Source organism: Haliotis rufescens, unplaced genomic scaffold, assembly GCF_023055435.1.
Source record: "Haliotis rufescens isolate VD_foot unplaced genomic scaffold, xgHalRufe1.0.p SCAF_12, whole genome shotgun sequence".
Taxonomy (NCBI): Eukaryota; Metazoa; Mollusca; class Gastropoda; order Lepetellida; family Haliotidae; genus Haliotis; species Haliotis rufescens.
The window spans coordinates 3,997,212-4,014,796 of record NW_025963802.1 but is presented as its reverse complement, the minus strand read 5'-3'; the positions used below and the strand labels follow the sequence as shown (position 1 = coordinate 4,014,796).

Genomic DNA, 17,585 nt, shown 5'->3' with positions numbered 1-17,585 from the left:
TCGCCCATGTTTACCCTCACCGATGAAACCCCAGAAACAGCCTGTCCTTTACATCAATACTTATTCCATTTGGCCACCCACTGTCTCCATCACCCATGAACCCAGAAACAGCCTGGCCGTGACCTCAATACTAACAATGTTCTCCCTCACCAATGACACCCCAGAAACAGCCGGGCCGTGACCTCAATACTAACAATGTTCTCCCTCACCAATGAAACCCCAGAAACAGCCTGGCCGTGACCTCAATACTACCCATGTTCTCCCTCACCGATGAAACCCCAGAAACAGCCTGGCCGTGACCTCAGTACTACCCATGTTCTCCCTCACCGATGAAACCCCAGAAACAGCCTGGCCGTGACCTCAGTACTACCCATGTTCTCCCTCACCGATGAAACCCCAGAAACAGCCTGGCCATGACCTCAATACTACCCATGTTCTCCCTTACCAATGAAACCCCAGAAACAGCCTGGCCGTGACCTCAGTACTACCCATGTTCTCCCTCACCGATGAAACCCCAGAAACAGCCTGTCCTTTACATCAATACTTATTCCATTTGGCCACCCACTGTCCCCATCACCCATGAATCCAGAAACAGCCTGGCCGTGACCTCAATACATGTTTACACCGAGGCTATTTACATTCAATGATCAAATGTGAACTTTGTTTTTGAAATGTGGGCGTAACATCCTGGGTAATTAACCACTTGTGAAATTACATGCAATAATATCCCAACACTAAATACCGTTTGACAGACATAAAGGTCATCCCATGACAGCCTCAAAATCCAGTTGATATTAAATGTCAGACTGTAGGTGTGATGCATGGACTGTAAAGAGTTTTGTGGGGACATTGTTCTCATGCTGGCATTGAATAATATATGAGTGAGTGAGTTGGGTTTAACGCCGCTTTTAACAGTATTCCAGTTATATCACGGCGTGTCAGCTTTATGTGGGAGGAAAGCCCGAAGTGATGCAGGTCTCAGACGTTTACCACTTCGATGAAACCCACGAGCACGGGTATGGTGCTGACAAACCTAGAAACATAATTGGGGCGAACCGGGATTCGAACCCACAATCATAGGTTTCTGTCTTGCCCAAGGGACGCAACTCTGCACAGCGAATCGCGGCGCCTTAGACGACTGGGCCACCTGTGCCCCCGAATAATATATGAACACATTTGCATGTTTAAACATGACATAGACAGAATTAATGCAGTGCACACAGCTACCACTGCCTGTCTCTGCTGTGTCACAATATCATATAGGATAACCTTAAGTGACACAAAGGCTGAAATCATTCCCTGGTTGTAGATGTGTGTCTCGCATACATCTTCACACAACAATAACACAAACATCTAAATTCTATAATATACTACTCAAAAGAAGTTATGGATCACCTGATTCTTTCATATTACAATAGTTTAATCTCTCATGCCATGACAGATTAACATTACCAATATGAAAGAATCGGGTGATCCTTAACTTCTTTTGAGTAGTATATAGTTAAAAGGTTTAGATTTCCTCAGTATCAGGCCAGGAAGGAAGAGAATTTTGGGAATCAAACCCCGGGGCTTTCGGCGCGATCAGTGAACACTTTATTCACTTGTTTGTTTGTTTGTTGAACGCTTGACTCGCCACAATATTCCAGCCATATGACGGCGGTCTGTAAATAATCAAGTCTGGACCACACAGTCCTGTGACTGACATCATGAGCATCGATCCACGCAATTGGGATATGATAACATGCATCAACCAAGTCAGCGAGCCTGACCACCCGATCCCATTAGTCGCGTCTTACGACAAGCATAGGTTACTGAAGATCAATTCTAACCCAGATCTTCACGGGTATAAACTATATGTAGCAGCACTCACGGGTATATAAGGAACATGGAAGTGAAAGGGAAGCATACTCACTCCTAGGAACTCCTTCAGCCATGGCTTGAACATCTGTTCAGGCTGAAAGGAAACAAACAGACAATCAATACTATGTCAATCAATACTATGTCAATCAATACTATGTCAATCAATACTATGTCTTGACTATCATCAGGGGCCGTCGGGTGGCCTAATGGTTAAGGCGTTCGCTCGTCAGGCCATACACCTGGGTTCGATTCCCGACATGGATACAATGTGTGAAGCCCATTTCTGGTGTCCCCCGCCGTGATATTGCTGAAATATTGCTAAAAGCGGCGTAAAAACCATACTCACTCACTCACTCACTTGACTATCATCTTCATGTTCTAAATAATAGGTTTATTTATTGATTAACACTGCACTCGGCCATATTCCAGCTTTATGGTGGCAGACTGAAAATAATCAAGCCTGGACCAGACAAACCAGTGATTGATACTGTGAGCAATGATCCACACCATCATTGTACAATGTCTGGGATCATCATCACAGAGTCTGACCATCCGATCCATCATGTTGCCTCTAATGACAAGCATAGGACCAATTCTAAATAACATGTGAGGGCCAAACATTGTATGAACGTTGGAGTAAGTTCTTAAGTGAGGACTTATGATACTCAGTTAGGAGTCACAACGAACTTAGAGGGCTGTGACAGATGCAGTGGGGTTTAAAGTTACTTTCAAGATTATTTCACTTAAATACAGTGAAGGGTTTTCAATGCAGGTTTGATTATTTTTCTGAGTGATTATTCATGCACAATTCATGATTATTATTAAATTAGCGCATATACCCGGATCGCGCACACTGGCAAAATCTGTTGAGATGCCTTAATATCTGTAGTTACTGTTCCTTATACAGTCAAGTCCCGTTAATCCGACATGGTTGGTTGCAAATGATTACGTCGGATTAACGAGTATGTTGAATAAACGAAATTAAGTAGTATCAACATTCATGATCGAAAATTGATACACAATAGATAACGATACAAACACATAATAAAAAAAGTGAAAAATGAAATATTCATATTGTTTTGTTAGATTGTTTACGGAATATGTTTTCTAGCTAATCATGCAATCTCTAAAGATTGAGGTAATCTAAGCATGTGATTAATCCTGTTTTGTTTATTTAAAGCATTAATTGTTTATTGTTAAGCAAGTTTATCTCTGCAGCCATTGTAATATGCAGCTACCAGCCGACTCGTCCGACATCAAAACAATGGCTGTGTACTCGCGGGCAGATGACTACAGAGTAGGCCGATCACTGTGTCAGATTAACGAGACTGATTGACAGGTGATTCAGGTAATTCGTTGCAAATAAGTGGATTGCAGTCGGAGTGTGAGACTGTCGGATTAAAGGGTCTAAAAACACTGATTTAATCGGTTCCCATCATTAGTGTTGGATAAAGCCGATTATGGGATTAACGGGTGTTGGATTAACGGGCCTTGAGTGTATATATTCTAATGACGTATCAGAAGACTAACCTAGTAAATCCAAAGTGGAATAGTCTTTAACAAGAACCAGTTCTTGTAAACTTGCTACGTTGAATACAGTGGCATTGTCCACACTGATGATGACACTAGTGGCACAGGCCAGTTGTTATAATATCAAGCCAAGACTGTTTTTTGTTTTTTTTGTTTAACGCTGCACTCAGAAGTATTTCAGCTATATGACAGCGGTCTCTAAACAATTGAGTCTGGGCCAGACAATCCAATGGTTGACATCATGAGCATTGATCCACTTGCATCAAGCAAGTCTGAGCCTGACCACCCGATCCCGTTAGTCACCTCTTACGACAGGCATAGTGACAAGTGTTATGAAGGTAAAACCCCCAATAGAGGAATACAGGCACTGCATGAATGTAGATAACAACCAGTAGTTTACTGACTGGGTAATGCTGGACATGTGGCCAAATACATACTGTTTTCACACAAATACTGATATCCTTAGGTCAGACATACAGTAAACTACGTTTATAACGAACACGCTTATAACGAACTGGCGGATATAACGAACTTATTTTTACTCCCGACCATTTGTTGTATATATGCTGTATGTATGCTTATAACGAACTACGGTTATTACGAACTAAAGTTAGTGGTCCCCTCGAGTTCGTTATAACCGTAGTCTACTGTATTTTTAAATCTACAGATTTTTGGCTAAGAAATTCAGGTCAGTAGTTTGAAAATATACAAAATTAAATTCTAAATTCAAATATCAATTTTGACTTCCTTATACATGTAATGTAAAGGAGGGAGGAAAAAAAGATACACTTTCAACAAGTCTTAGTAAATATGTATTTTTAAACCTTCCTGGTGCAACTCGGAAATGGAGTTTGGCTTCTTATACCGAACTTTTGGATAAATCAACGGCCATTGAATATGTTCAGTTCAGGAAAGAAAAAAATAACGCTGTTCAGTTTTTTATAACATCCCAAATGATCAAAAAGTGCCAGTTCACCACTAGAATGATATGTATTGCAAGTTTCGTCTAAAAATAATCAACGAGTTTGGAGTTCTACTCTGGAAACGAGCACGACCCTCATTTTTAGTATATGTCCAATTTGTTATGAAAACAAAAAGAAAATTGAAAATATAGACATCCCAAAACATCAAAAGGCACCTGGAGTTCCCCACTAGACTGATCTGTATAGCGAGTTTCAACAAGAACTATTCAAGAGTTCCGGAAACGGAAAGTGGACGGATGGAAGTTTATCTCAGAAAGGCTGAGCCCAACAAGTCGTTTTCACCACATATTTTTCAAGGACTTACAGGATGTTCAGTGAATCTTTTCATTTTGTTGTTTAACCTGAGAAAAATAATACTGTTTCCAGTATCTTATCATGATATAACATTTATACTAAGTTTTCATATAATAATAAGATCCACAGAAAGTGCTTTAATAATTTATCATGGTGTAACATTTATACAAAATTTCATATAATTATAGAACAGCAAGTACCGTATTCGACGTAATAAGCGCCCCACTCTAATAAGCGCCCACCGCGATATTTGCTAATATAATGGCGAGTGAACAATTCCAATCAGCACCCCTTCTGATTGATCAATGTACACAAGACTTATTTATTCGTGAATAATACGCACTCTTGTGTTAAATGCACCCTTAATTATGGGCAATTAAATTCTTGAAAAATATATCTGTCGTATGTAAACATTTCAGGCGAAATTTACGATCTTTGGATTTTACGAGATTTTGAGAGCGCCCTGGGCGCTTATTACGTCGAATACGGTAATACATATTAATCAAGGAAAACGCAGATACAAAATAATAGTAGTTTCAGTTATAGCTTTTTAGATAGATGCTAGCCTAAGGTAACGTGAACCCATCTCCCAGACATACTATTCAATAAGACAAAGGTTATGTCTGCATAGTTTAATAGATTGAATTGAACTATTTTATTAAAGTAAATCTGTCATCACCTATATTAGAATAACATTCAGCGAATGCATCAATTTAAACTCATTAAGGATTAGCCCCCAGACAAGCTTGTCTATAGTGATACCATAATCTCTTTCCAAGCACCCAGTAAATATGTTAACAAGATAAGTGCCAGTCCAACAGGATTACGTATTCCCCTCTGTCTAGCCATTCATTAACCGTAGCACACGCCCATTGTGTATCAACAACCAATCATATTCCTTTATATTGTTCTAATTTTTATTAAACACACACAGCAAAATGTTAAGTGTAGGGGTTTGACACTCAAACCAAGCAGACATCTCACCCCACAGCCAGAGGGTTGTACTGACTCTCTTTGGCACCCTCAGCTATATTTAAGATATTGTTTATTATTTTTGTGAATAAAATTGTAATTGTCTCCTGTCACTCCGGCTCTTTGCTGACTTGAATTCCCCCAAGAAAACCAGTCCGCCATTTGGAAGGTTTTGTACATCAGGACAGAACCATATAATCTTCTAGAATAAATGTTTTTGTTTTTCAGATATATCCCAAAACAACATGGCTCACTCTGTCACAGAGCCGTGTAAACACAAGTTGATTATAGAACGTTGACCACTGGAAGTCCGTGACAACTTTGATCACTAACATGTCTTAGCACTAAGATGGCTCCAACAACAGCCACAGGGCACATGTCAGAAACAAATTTTAAGCAACAAATCAAATTAGTTTCAAAATAAATTTTTTCAACTTTAAGAAAATCAGATTCGAGAAAGACTTGTTTTTGTAACATTATCTGTGCCTACTGACGTTATTGCCTTTAATGATTCCTTTAATCTTCCCACAGCCATGACCTGTGAAGACCCAGGGTAGAATAGATCTTCAGCAACCCATGCTTGCCATAAAAGGCGACTATGCTTGTCGTAAGAGGCGACTAACGGGATCGGGTGGTCAGGCTCGCTGACTTGATTGATGCATGTCATCGTATCCCAACTGCATGGATCGATGCTCATGATGTCAATCACAGCCATTATCATTCTAACAAGGGTTCAGCTTTCTAAGTCTTGTGGCTTCATGATAACATAATGTTTGAAGTTCTTGTGAAACGTGACTTTTTTAATGTTGTAAATCCAAAAATTATTTGAACAAAATATGACGTCAGACATGTCCTTCATATGCTATTTTTTGAAGAGATAATATTTGATAAAAAAAACTACATTTCAGGAGATTTAAGAGCAAGATGAAAGCACAAACTTCGAAAAAATATCAGAGCTTTTAAAAACGCAAAAAGTGAACACGTGTTGAGTTACCTTACTGTGTCAAGTGAGCAATAAACAGATACAGAAGCCCTGTAGCTCACCTGATATTTTTGTCTGGATTATATCCTTGTATTATGAGTTTCAGACACTAAAGAGAAACATTCACAGTTTTCTCATTAATCACATGACTGCTGTGAAAAATTTCAATAACCTTGACAAGACAAGTTTATCTTATAAACATTAGCCACCATTCGAGTATTTACAATATCTGTGGACCCGTGAAGATTCCGGGATAGAATAGGTATTCAGCAACCCATGCTTGCCATAAAAGGCAACTATGCTTGTCGTAAAAGGCGACTAACGGGATCGGGTGGTCAGGCTTGCTGACTTGGTTGATGCATGTCATCGATCCCAATTGCGTGGATCGATGCTCATGATATCAATCACTGGATTGTCTGGTCCAGACTCGATTATTTACAGACCACCATCATATAGCTGGAATATTGCTGAGTGCGGCGTTAAACAACAAACCAACAACCAATGTGATATCATACCCCTCATTATAGCGAGGGAAATTGCAATAAACGTGGCCATCCCAAAATACATGAAGCCTAAAATTATATAATCCGACAATAATAGATCAGAAAGGTCATACAACTACAACGGGAGAGACGACTAAGTGAAGGAAATAACGGCAGTGTCTACTGTACAGACATCCTCACAACATATTCATTAATCTTTCACAATGAAGCAAGAATAATTCACTACAGAAGCCAAAATTACACTTCTGGCAGCTACAGCAAATTGTAAAGGTCAAACGGTGAGGTTGTGTCAAATATGACAATACATCTTAACATAACATGTGTGATACCACTTAAGCACAGTGTATCAAATTCCATAAGGATACACACAGAAATTGTTGAGTAATGGTAAAACATACATTTTCAAAATGACCATATTTCAAGTCTGATCAGAATTCTGAGAAGATATTTTAGAAACAACATCGCTCAGATCACTTACATAAAATTACAGCTTCAAACACCGAGAGGTTTCAGAGATGTCAGAATACATTAAACCGAGATGATTTTGGGCATATGAAGGTCAAGGTCATAGTTGTGTAAAAAATCAAGATATGCAAAAAAATATCACAACAATTATGTTATTTTGTATACCAGATACTGGATCAGAATCCTGTAAGCAGTTATTGGAGACACCATAGCAATGGATCATTTATGCAAAGTGTCAGTCTTTTAGGCCTGCAAATTTAGAGTGAGTGAGTGAGTATAGTTTTACGCTGCTTTTAGCAATATTCCAGCAATATCACGACGGGGGACACCAGAAATGGGCTTCACACATTGTATCCATGTCGGGAATTGAACCCGGGTCTTCGGCGTGACAAGCGAATGCTTTAACCACTAGGCTACCCGACCGCCCGTCAGTTTAGACAAGGTATTGGAGATGTAAGTGAGCGTAAACAACAGACGTCTGGATGAACTGACAACGGACAACACTCCAAGAATATAAATTCACTTGACTTTCAGTCAGGTGAGCTAACCATTAAAAAGTGATATTTTTTATTCCGCCTTGATGTTCTCTGTTCCAGAACAAGGATCCCATTACATTACCCAATAACTCACTTACACAATACCACATAAAACAATTTGTTGTCGGATCAAGTCATGCCTCTTGATGAAAGATTCCGACAAGAAACCGAGTTCATTTCCTGTGAATCCCACGACTTGTTAGTCAAGTAATATCTTTCTCTGTAACAAGAAATGAAAGTTTTCACTTCATAGCAATGGGAGGCGTTCTTACAATGCTTACACAATGTACCAGCCTCTAAGCCTAAGTTGCTATGTGTAAAACTGGAAAGCAGCTTATCATGAAGCATAAACACATCTCATAAACTGGAAATCTATACTACTCAAAGAAAGTTTAGGACCATCTGATTCTTTAATATTACTATAGTTTATCTGCCATGCTACAGTTAACAAATGGTTAAGGACCACTCAAATCTTTCATATTGCTATTGTTAATCTGTCATTCCATAACTGATTAACTATAGTGATATTAATGCATCAGGAGGTCCTTAACTTCTTTTTAGTATATATTTGCATGTTTTATCTCATTAATCTAAATCTGTCAGCTGGCAGATAAATATAGGTCAATTTTGGTAACCTGTGTTCATTTTCATCAGAAGGATATATACATCTTCTGAGCCAGTTTATCAATAAATGAAAAACAATCAGAAGTTCAGACTATTAGCCATGTTCAAAACGTTCAAGGTACTGTATATATTATGATTTTGAGTGAGTGAGTGAGTTCAGTTTACTGCTGCTTTGATAAGTATTTCAGAAAGAAAGTCTGCAAGCCTGAATAGTGAAAACATATAGCAATACCCCTAAAATGTTTCAAATTCTACTAGCCCCTTGGATAGATTAACGTAAACAAAATTGGTCCTGCTAGTACTAATTTCCATCCTCATATATACATATTCCAGCTATATGATTGCAATCTGCAAAATATATACTCTGGACCGACTAACCACTGACTGATAGCTAGGAGGATGATGATGGGTTATCAATTAGGTCATCGTGTCTGACAACCCAATTCCTCATGTCGCCTCAGGTGACAAGCATTATGGTTGCCTAGTGACCAATTCTTACCCAGAAACCCTCCTGGTGATCCTGATTTCTCCATGATTCCTGACACCAGTGACCCCCCCTGACCTCCATTGACCACCAACGATGCTAATTGGAAACAGTATCAGAAATAAGCAGTTCAATTATCATAGAACAAGAAGCCAGTTATCTCATCCTCCTTGAAATATCCTGACAACCTATTTCACATAATTATTGATCACATTTGTGGAAACATAGCCTGATCTTAATTTAATTAATTACAATGTGTATGCTTGTTATGAATGGTTGATATCATTGGCTAATGATCATGGTTACTTTTTCTACAAATAAAAATTTATTAGTCAGTTGATATTTCATTTTTTTCCAACATTACTGTCCTTTGAAAATAATCCTCCAGTCCATTCTGGAGTTTGTCTATCTTAAGATAGGGTAACATGGGTGCTGAGGACCTATTGTATTGTAGTATTGAGGGCTAAGTTCTGCCCTGGAAATGCCCTGGAAATCCCGCGCTGATGACTTTATCTACCCTTTAATACGTATATGGACACAAGCATGGGCGCTAAGGACTTTATCTACCCTTTAATACGCATATGGACACAAGCATGGGCGCTGAGGACTTTATCTACCCTTTAATACGTATATGGACACAAGCATGGGCGCTGAGGACTTTATCTACCCTTTAATACGCATATGGACACAAGCATGGGCGCTGAGGACTTTATCTACCCTTTAATACGTATATGGACACAAGCATGGGCGCTGAGGACTTTATCTACCCTTTAATACGCATATGGACACAAGCATGGGCGCTGAGGACTTTATCTACCCTTTAATACGTATATGGACACAAGCATGGGCGCTGAGGACTTTATCTACCCTTTAATACGTATATGGACACAAGCATGGGCGATGAGGACTTTATCTATCCTTTAATACGCATATGGACACAAGCATGGGCGCTGAGGACTTTACCTACCCTTTAATACCCATATGGACACAAGCATGGGCGCTGAGGACTTTATCTACCCTTTAATACGCATATGGACACAAGCATGGGCGCTGAGGACTTTACCTACCCTTTAATATGTATATGGACACAAGCATGGGCGCTGAGGACTTATTCTGCCCTGGAAATCCCACCTAGAGACAAGCATGAGACGGTGGGGACTTTATCTGCTATTGAATCCCCCACCGAGACACACTGATTCAGGTTCCCAAAGCAGCCAAATTACAGTCCGCATGGGACATTTACCAGGCTTGTCTTAATTGTTATCGGAAACAGTAAGTGGCATATATTTATTTACACCAGTTGGGCACAGTCTATTTCTGATGCTGGTATGTATTTGAAGACCCTGACAGTGACACAGCTAGGTCTGATACTTAATCAATTGATCTCCTTAATCTGCAATCTGGATGGGTGTGGCCCACATGTATAAATACTCACAAGCTACGAGATGTTAGCTGACAGCAGGCCAAATATAGTTCAACATCATCTATAGCCTTCTTCGTTTACTCTCTTCTCCCAAGGGAAAGAATTCAATGCTCACTCCTCTCACAAGGGAAAGATTTCAATGCTGACTCTTGTTACAAGAGAATGATATCAATTCTGACTCTTCTCCCAAGGGAAAGAATTCAATGCTGACTCCTCTCACAAGGGAAAAATTTCAATGCTGATTCTTGTTACAAGAGAATGATATCAATTCTGACTTCTCACAAGGGAAAAATATCAATTCTGACTCCTCTCACAAGGGAAAGATTTCAATGCTGACGTTGACTCTGACAAGAGAAAGATATAGATTCTGACTCTTGTTACAAGACAAAGATATCAATTCTGACTGTCCTCACAACAAGAGAAAGATATCAATTCTGACTCTCCTCACAATAAGAGAAAGAAAATGAACAGCAATAATCAGAAAAGAGTGACTGAGTGAGTTGGGTTTTACACTGCTAATCTAGCAATATACAAGCATCATATTCTTGATTCTCTACCGCTCCAACAGTGAAACATCCTCCGATATGAGTGTGTGAGTGAGTAAGTTGGGTTTTACACCACTTTCAGCAATATTGAAACATCATGTTGCTGCTTTTCTACCGATCTACCCACGGAACATTCTCAGAAATTAGTTGGTTGGTTGTTTAACGCCGCACTCAGCAATATTCCAGCTATATGACGGCGGTCTGTAAATAATCGAGTCTGGACCAGACAATCCAGTGATTGATATCATGAGCATCAATCCACGCATTTGGGATCGATGACATGTATCAACAAAGTCAGCGAGTCTGACCACCCGATCCTCAACGGTTAGTCGCCTTTTACGACAAGCATAGTCACCTTTTACGGCAAGCATGGGTTGCTGAAGACCTATTCTACCCCGGAATCTTCACGGGTCCTCAGAAATTAGTGAGTGAGTTGGGTTTTACACAGCTTTCAGCAATAAACAAGCAGTATCAAGGCGGGGACAACAAAACTGGGCTTCACACAGTGTACACACATGGACAATGGAACCTATATCACGAGCATGTGTTCATGAATTGAACCTGTGTCTCTGGCTTGAATGGTCAATGCTTTAACCTTCAGGCTGCCCACTGCCCCTCCTCAGAAAGAACTTGGGCGGTCGGTAGCCTAGTGGTTAAAGTGTTCGCTCGTCATGCTGAAGACCTAGGTTTGATTCCCGACATGGGTACATTGTGTGAAGCCAATTTCTGGTGTCCCCCGCCGTAATATTGCTGGAATATTGCTAAAAGCTGCGTAAAACCATACTCACTCACTCACTCACTAGAAAGGACTTATATATGTATAAAGGAATACTTAATTTGAAGTAAAAGGCGTGTTACAGTTTTCAAGGGGAAAACTGAATAAAATATTTAAAATGTATTGATTTTCTTAAACTTACTTTTTCTATCTCTAAGAAACTTAGAAGTGAACATGATTCACACTGACATGTGCAGTACTTCAGGGACGTCTACAGCCCCTGCGCATGCTTGGTTCTGCTAAGTTTGAAATGCTGGCTCATTAGACAAGCCCGCATTCCACTTTGGCAGGGTCTTATGAATAGTTTATGATCAGAAGCTGAATTTTCAATTTTTTTAAATGAACATTAGCACATGCTTGTTAACCTATATTTACCAGCAGTAAACCACCAATTCTTTTAATTTTATTGAGAGTATTGTGATAAACAACATATATGAATGGTTTGGAGGGAAGACAAAATGGCTGACAAGGCTGAGAAAATTGTCTTTCTATGATAATCACCCAGCATGCAACATCCATGCTATGAACTGAGACGAGTTCAAATTCACCCTAAAACACTATTCGACACTTAATCTCCTTGCCATTGCAAATAGAATATACTACTAGCCAAACAATATCCTTCAAACTACTTGACAAGCATCATCAAGCATATTTTCCATCGCAAAAACTTCCTAAATAACCATTTTCAAAATACAGCTAACAAGGGTATGTGTTTGGGTCTATATGACCAGATAAGCATAAGCGCTAGTTGGTTCAAAGTGGTCTCTGGACCTTATTGCAAGTGTATTAAATACCCAACTGTTTTATAATGGGAATAGCAGTACATATGGCCAACAGATTCTCAATACCTGACACCTTACAGAAACAATCTGCCTCAGTAGCTGCCCTGATGTCCTGATGGCAATGACAACCTGGGACCACTCAATGCCTCAATAGCACCATTGTCACCCCAGAAAAAGATACGACCTAACACAATGGAATTTTGATAGCCAACCCTAATATAAGGTGCTGACCCTGACCTGTTTTCTGCAGTTGTACTCACTGCAAAAGACATTGTAATTGAAACCACAACATTATTTCAATTAGGCCTTATGAGAAACAGAACAAAAAGACAACAATTACCACTAAAAAACAGAAAAAGAACACCGGATTCATAAATACCGGGTACTATAGTTAACATGTCATGGACTAATATGAAAACATTTGGTGACTTTGACTGATTTTGAGGAGTATATGTTGGGGGGTAAACTATTGAGCCTTATTTCTTAAAGGAAAACCAAATGAAATGACAAGGTCTTTATAGCAGCATCAGCTGCATGAGAAACTGTATGGGCATTCTTTAAAATGCCATAAACAATGGACGGAGAGAACCCATTCAGACAAATGGTTCCACGAAACTCTTCATCTTCCTTGATGAGATACTTTGGTTGTAAACAGCTGAATACCTGGAAGGCCACATGCCCCTCAGATATGAGGGCTTCAGACCATGTGATGTGATACCAAGTGATGATACAATCGGCAGAGTTGTAAATATTTAAACTTTCAAGAGTTCACTATGTGGTAATGTCAACATGCTTGAAATTCATGTGACCCCTGGTGACCTTGAACAGGCTGAATGACCTGATTCTGTTCCCAAGACAGAACCTGTTGACATCACTATTTCCTCTTGTGTCTGAGTAGCCATGAACATGGTAAAGTATTTACACTTTTTGATGACTCTCATTGCAAATGTGTTTTGGCACTTCAGTCTACATGTATGGCAACTTGAACACAATATTGACGGCATGACGTCTTACTGACGACCAATGCTTCAAGTGTAACTTCTCTGCTTCTGTTGTAAGCAGCGTTAGAAATTGGCACTGAGTCCTATAGTCCTTGCCAAACTGCCCAATAGTTGGGTATCATAAGGAACAGTATAAATTTGCCATTTTTAAGGGTTTTGCTATTATGTTATCAATATAAGGACTAGTAGACTAAAACTGTTAAGTTTCTACCGCTGGTAAGCCAGGTGCTTCTCAACATTGGCCAATAATCAAACCGTAACATTATCAGACCTCAGTGAGTAAGTAAGTAAGTGAGGTCGTGAGTTCAGTTTAATGTTCCATTTAACAGTATTCCAATTATATCCCGAGACAACTTGCTGTGAGAGGACAGGCCGAAGTGCATAATGCAGATCCTACATGTTTACCACTTTGGGGAAACCCATCAAGTTCCATTGGAAACAACAGGATATATACGAGTTTATCATATCTTTCCATTATCAGGAACTGATATTCCTGATTTGATGTGGAACTCACAGGGGTTGGTGCGTTTAGCTTCCTGTGCTCAGAAAAGGAGCCGGGGAAACTTGTCAAATGGTAAACATTTGGTTGTGTGTAACACATAACTTCCATTAGTGACATGAATGAAGCAGACATGTTGTCTCTATGTACCAATAATGTAGAAGCCTGACTGGCTTATTAGAAAGTTCACCTCACATGACTTCCTGCGGAGGTGTCCTCAGATCTTTAAGCAGAGACGTATCATATCAGAGCATAAGATCTGGTCAGATGAGACAGGCTGACACATTGTCTCTGTGTACAGTAGTCATGGCAACCATGAACTCCTTGACTGACATACACAACACAACTGGAGCCTAAACAAGCTGAAGCAGTAAAGTCATCAAGTAGATGGTTCAATTAACTGTAAGCAACTCCCAAATCTAAGCAACAAACTAGTCACGTTCCGCTTCCAGCCGATATGTAAACACAGAGCCAATTCACTGGACTTCCACATGCTTTATGTGTTCATGAAGCACATCCACTCCACATAACTGCCAGCACACAGAGGCAGTTCCTGCTGATCTATGAACAAACGCTGCACCTGAGATGTTATACTTCGTTTAACACAGAAAAAGGCAGTTTAGATAGAGGCACAATATGTGCATCACACAACCATATTCTCCTAGAAACTAAACAACCATAGCCATAATAAGTAGTTAAGTCAAAACACATATTCTCCAAGAAACTAATGAACCATCGCCCTGCCTCAGAAACAAACTGACAATGTTTTACAAGTTGACCTTGACCTTTGACTAATCTATACCAAAATCTTCCCAAAGCAGAGTTCCATCCCAGAGGCTGTACAAACCAATTTTAATGTTAATTGCATTTCTATTTCTTGAGAATATGTGGAGAGGTTTGTTGTATCCCATGACCTTGATCATTGACTTTTCATGACATGCCAAACAAATTCCAAAGAGCCATTTGTAAGAAGTCCATGGAGGGATAATCTCTGATGTCAATAATAAAAGAACAAGAAAGGTACAGACCAGTCTTCCCATTTACCAGTAAAATTAGGCTTGGTCTGGTAGTTCAGATGACTGTCAGTCCCTGTGGACCGGCCAAAAAAGTACTTATAAACATTTGTTGTTGAACACAACATCAGTGATATTCATAGAAGCATATTTTTCGAATGAAGTCAGCTTGTCTGTTACCATCAGGGTTTCCCCTTGTCTGTTTTAGTGCAAGGGAATAATATTTCCCTTTGCTTCAAGGTTAAATATATAGTTGAAGCAACTTAAAATATGTTTTAAACAAAGAGAAAATTTTGCGTAAACTTTGTGTAAATGACATGCAGATCTAACAAACTTCATGATGTCGAAAGAATTAAAAGCAGGTAATTGTCAAACAATTTTTTATTTGGTGAAAGTTGGGACTGACAGAGTTGCCAGTCCATCAGGACACTGGCTAAGTTTCAAAAGCCAGCAGGAACACTGCAGATTCTACACAACATGCTGAATAAATATAGCATAAATATTTTGAAGAACTAGTTGTTTTCATCCCAAATCAAGACATTTTACAAGAAGCAGTAGCCTGGAATGACCTGTCAACAAGTTGCATGATATGACCAATGGGGACTTGTAAGCCCAGCCATAACTGCACTATTTTATCTGTTTATTGCCACACAAGAATTAAAAAAATATCATAAGCATGTGCAGATTGGCTTTCACCTTATCAGTTTTCAGCCTCAGTTCAATATACACACGATATACAAGATGTACTTATCACCTACCAACTGAGTATTCTAAAGACCCGAATTACTGATTATCTTGGGCCGTTCCTATAATGCTCAGATTGTGTGTCGCCGTAGCGACAAGTAACACGACAACAGCCGAAAACGGACTGCAAGGATTATGGTTGACAAATCCATATAATGCGGAAATCGTCACCCAGACAGGACACCTTGAAGGGAGGATTACATCAGGCTGTGCCAGAGTCAGGCAACGTCTTTACAGACTTCAGTCAGTTGGCTATGTCATATACTGGTGTAAATCGGTGTTAACATGTGTGTCATTGTGTTTGCAGGAGCATTTTGTTACAAAATCATCGCAAGAAATTGTAATTAATGTATTTCTCAAAAACTATGCTGTGACTTGATTATGCACAGAATTCTTCCAATTATTATCTTTGCAATTAAACATCAGGGTAAAGAGAAAAATATGCCGTATTCGAGGAAATACACAGAACACCAGGTAACGTGAGGTGAGGTGAAATGGGGTTTGACGTTACTAAATTATTTCTCTCATAGCATTCACATGTGTGTGTGGGTGTATGGCTGCTTCTTACTATTCCAGTCTTATGCTGGTTTTGCAGTGCCAGCCCACTCATAGATACCATGCCACAGTTTAACATGGATTCCCCACTCAGACACAGTATACTGACTCAAAGCCGACCAGTCCTTGTTTTAGACCCTTTATGCTGAGCATCAGGCAGGGTACAAGTGCCATCCTTCATCATCTATTGGTATTTATGCCATAGTCATAGGATCAAACCACCAACCTTCCACTCTCTGGGCATATCCACCAGCTAACTGTCTAAGATAGTTACACATCAAACAGAAGTACATTGCATGACCACTGATTATTTTATCGTAGACTTCATCTCAGCTTAAATGACTGTTCCTTGGTTTGGCACCTATTTCAGTGATAAGGGCCAACTTCTAAATGACCCTGAAAGATCGGGTGTTCACATGATATGGCAAAAGACATTCTATCCCGTTATTAGTTCCTTTATCACCAAAGACTCAAATCAATGCGCCATACTCAAAATCAAATTGTGTATATATATCAACTTGGAATAATATTGTCATGCCCAAATATGTTTGAAAAATTTGTTTTTAAATATAACCTTGTATCTATGACTCCTTGTTGAATATATCAACTTGGTCTCATCCCTATATGGCTGAAATAATGCCGATGCAACGTTAAATTTTAACTCACTCAACCATACTCAAATAATAACACATGGGGGACAATGTAGAATTCATCTATGAACTCTTTCAGCATTTTGCATAAAAGGTGAGGTGAGGTGAAATTGGGTTTAACGTCACATCCAAGATTATTGAACTTATATAGCTTGTACTAGGTCCTGACTGGTGCCGATTTATAGTGCTAGCCCACTGAGATACCATGACGCAGTTTAACATGAATACCCCACTCAGACACAGTACACAGACTCCGAGGGGACCAGTCCTTGCTTTAGCCCCTTAATGCCGAGCGCCAGACAGGGTAACAACAAGTTCATCCTTTAACATCTTTTGGTACGACGCGGCCGGGGATCGAACCTTCC

General features: G+C 39.5%; 1 protein-coding gene across 2 annotated transcripts in view; it reads right to left on the bottom strand.

Moving 5' to 3' along the window:
• Positions 1 to 17,585, bottom strand: part of LOC124138071 (inositol polyphosphate-5-phosphatase A-like) — a 156,286-nt gene that overhangs the window by 115,340 nt on the left and 23,361 nt on the right. For both annotated transcript variants that reach the window (XM_046504589.2, XM_046504587.2), the window contains exon 2: positions 1,913 to 1,954. In XM_046504589.2, the coding sequence (XP_046360545.1) occupies positions 1,913 to 1,954 (42 nt within the window). The remainder of the gene's footprint in view (positions 1 to 1,912; positions 1,955 to 17,585) is intronic.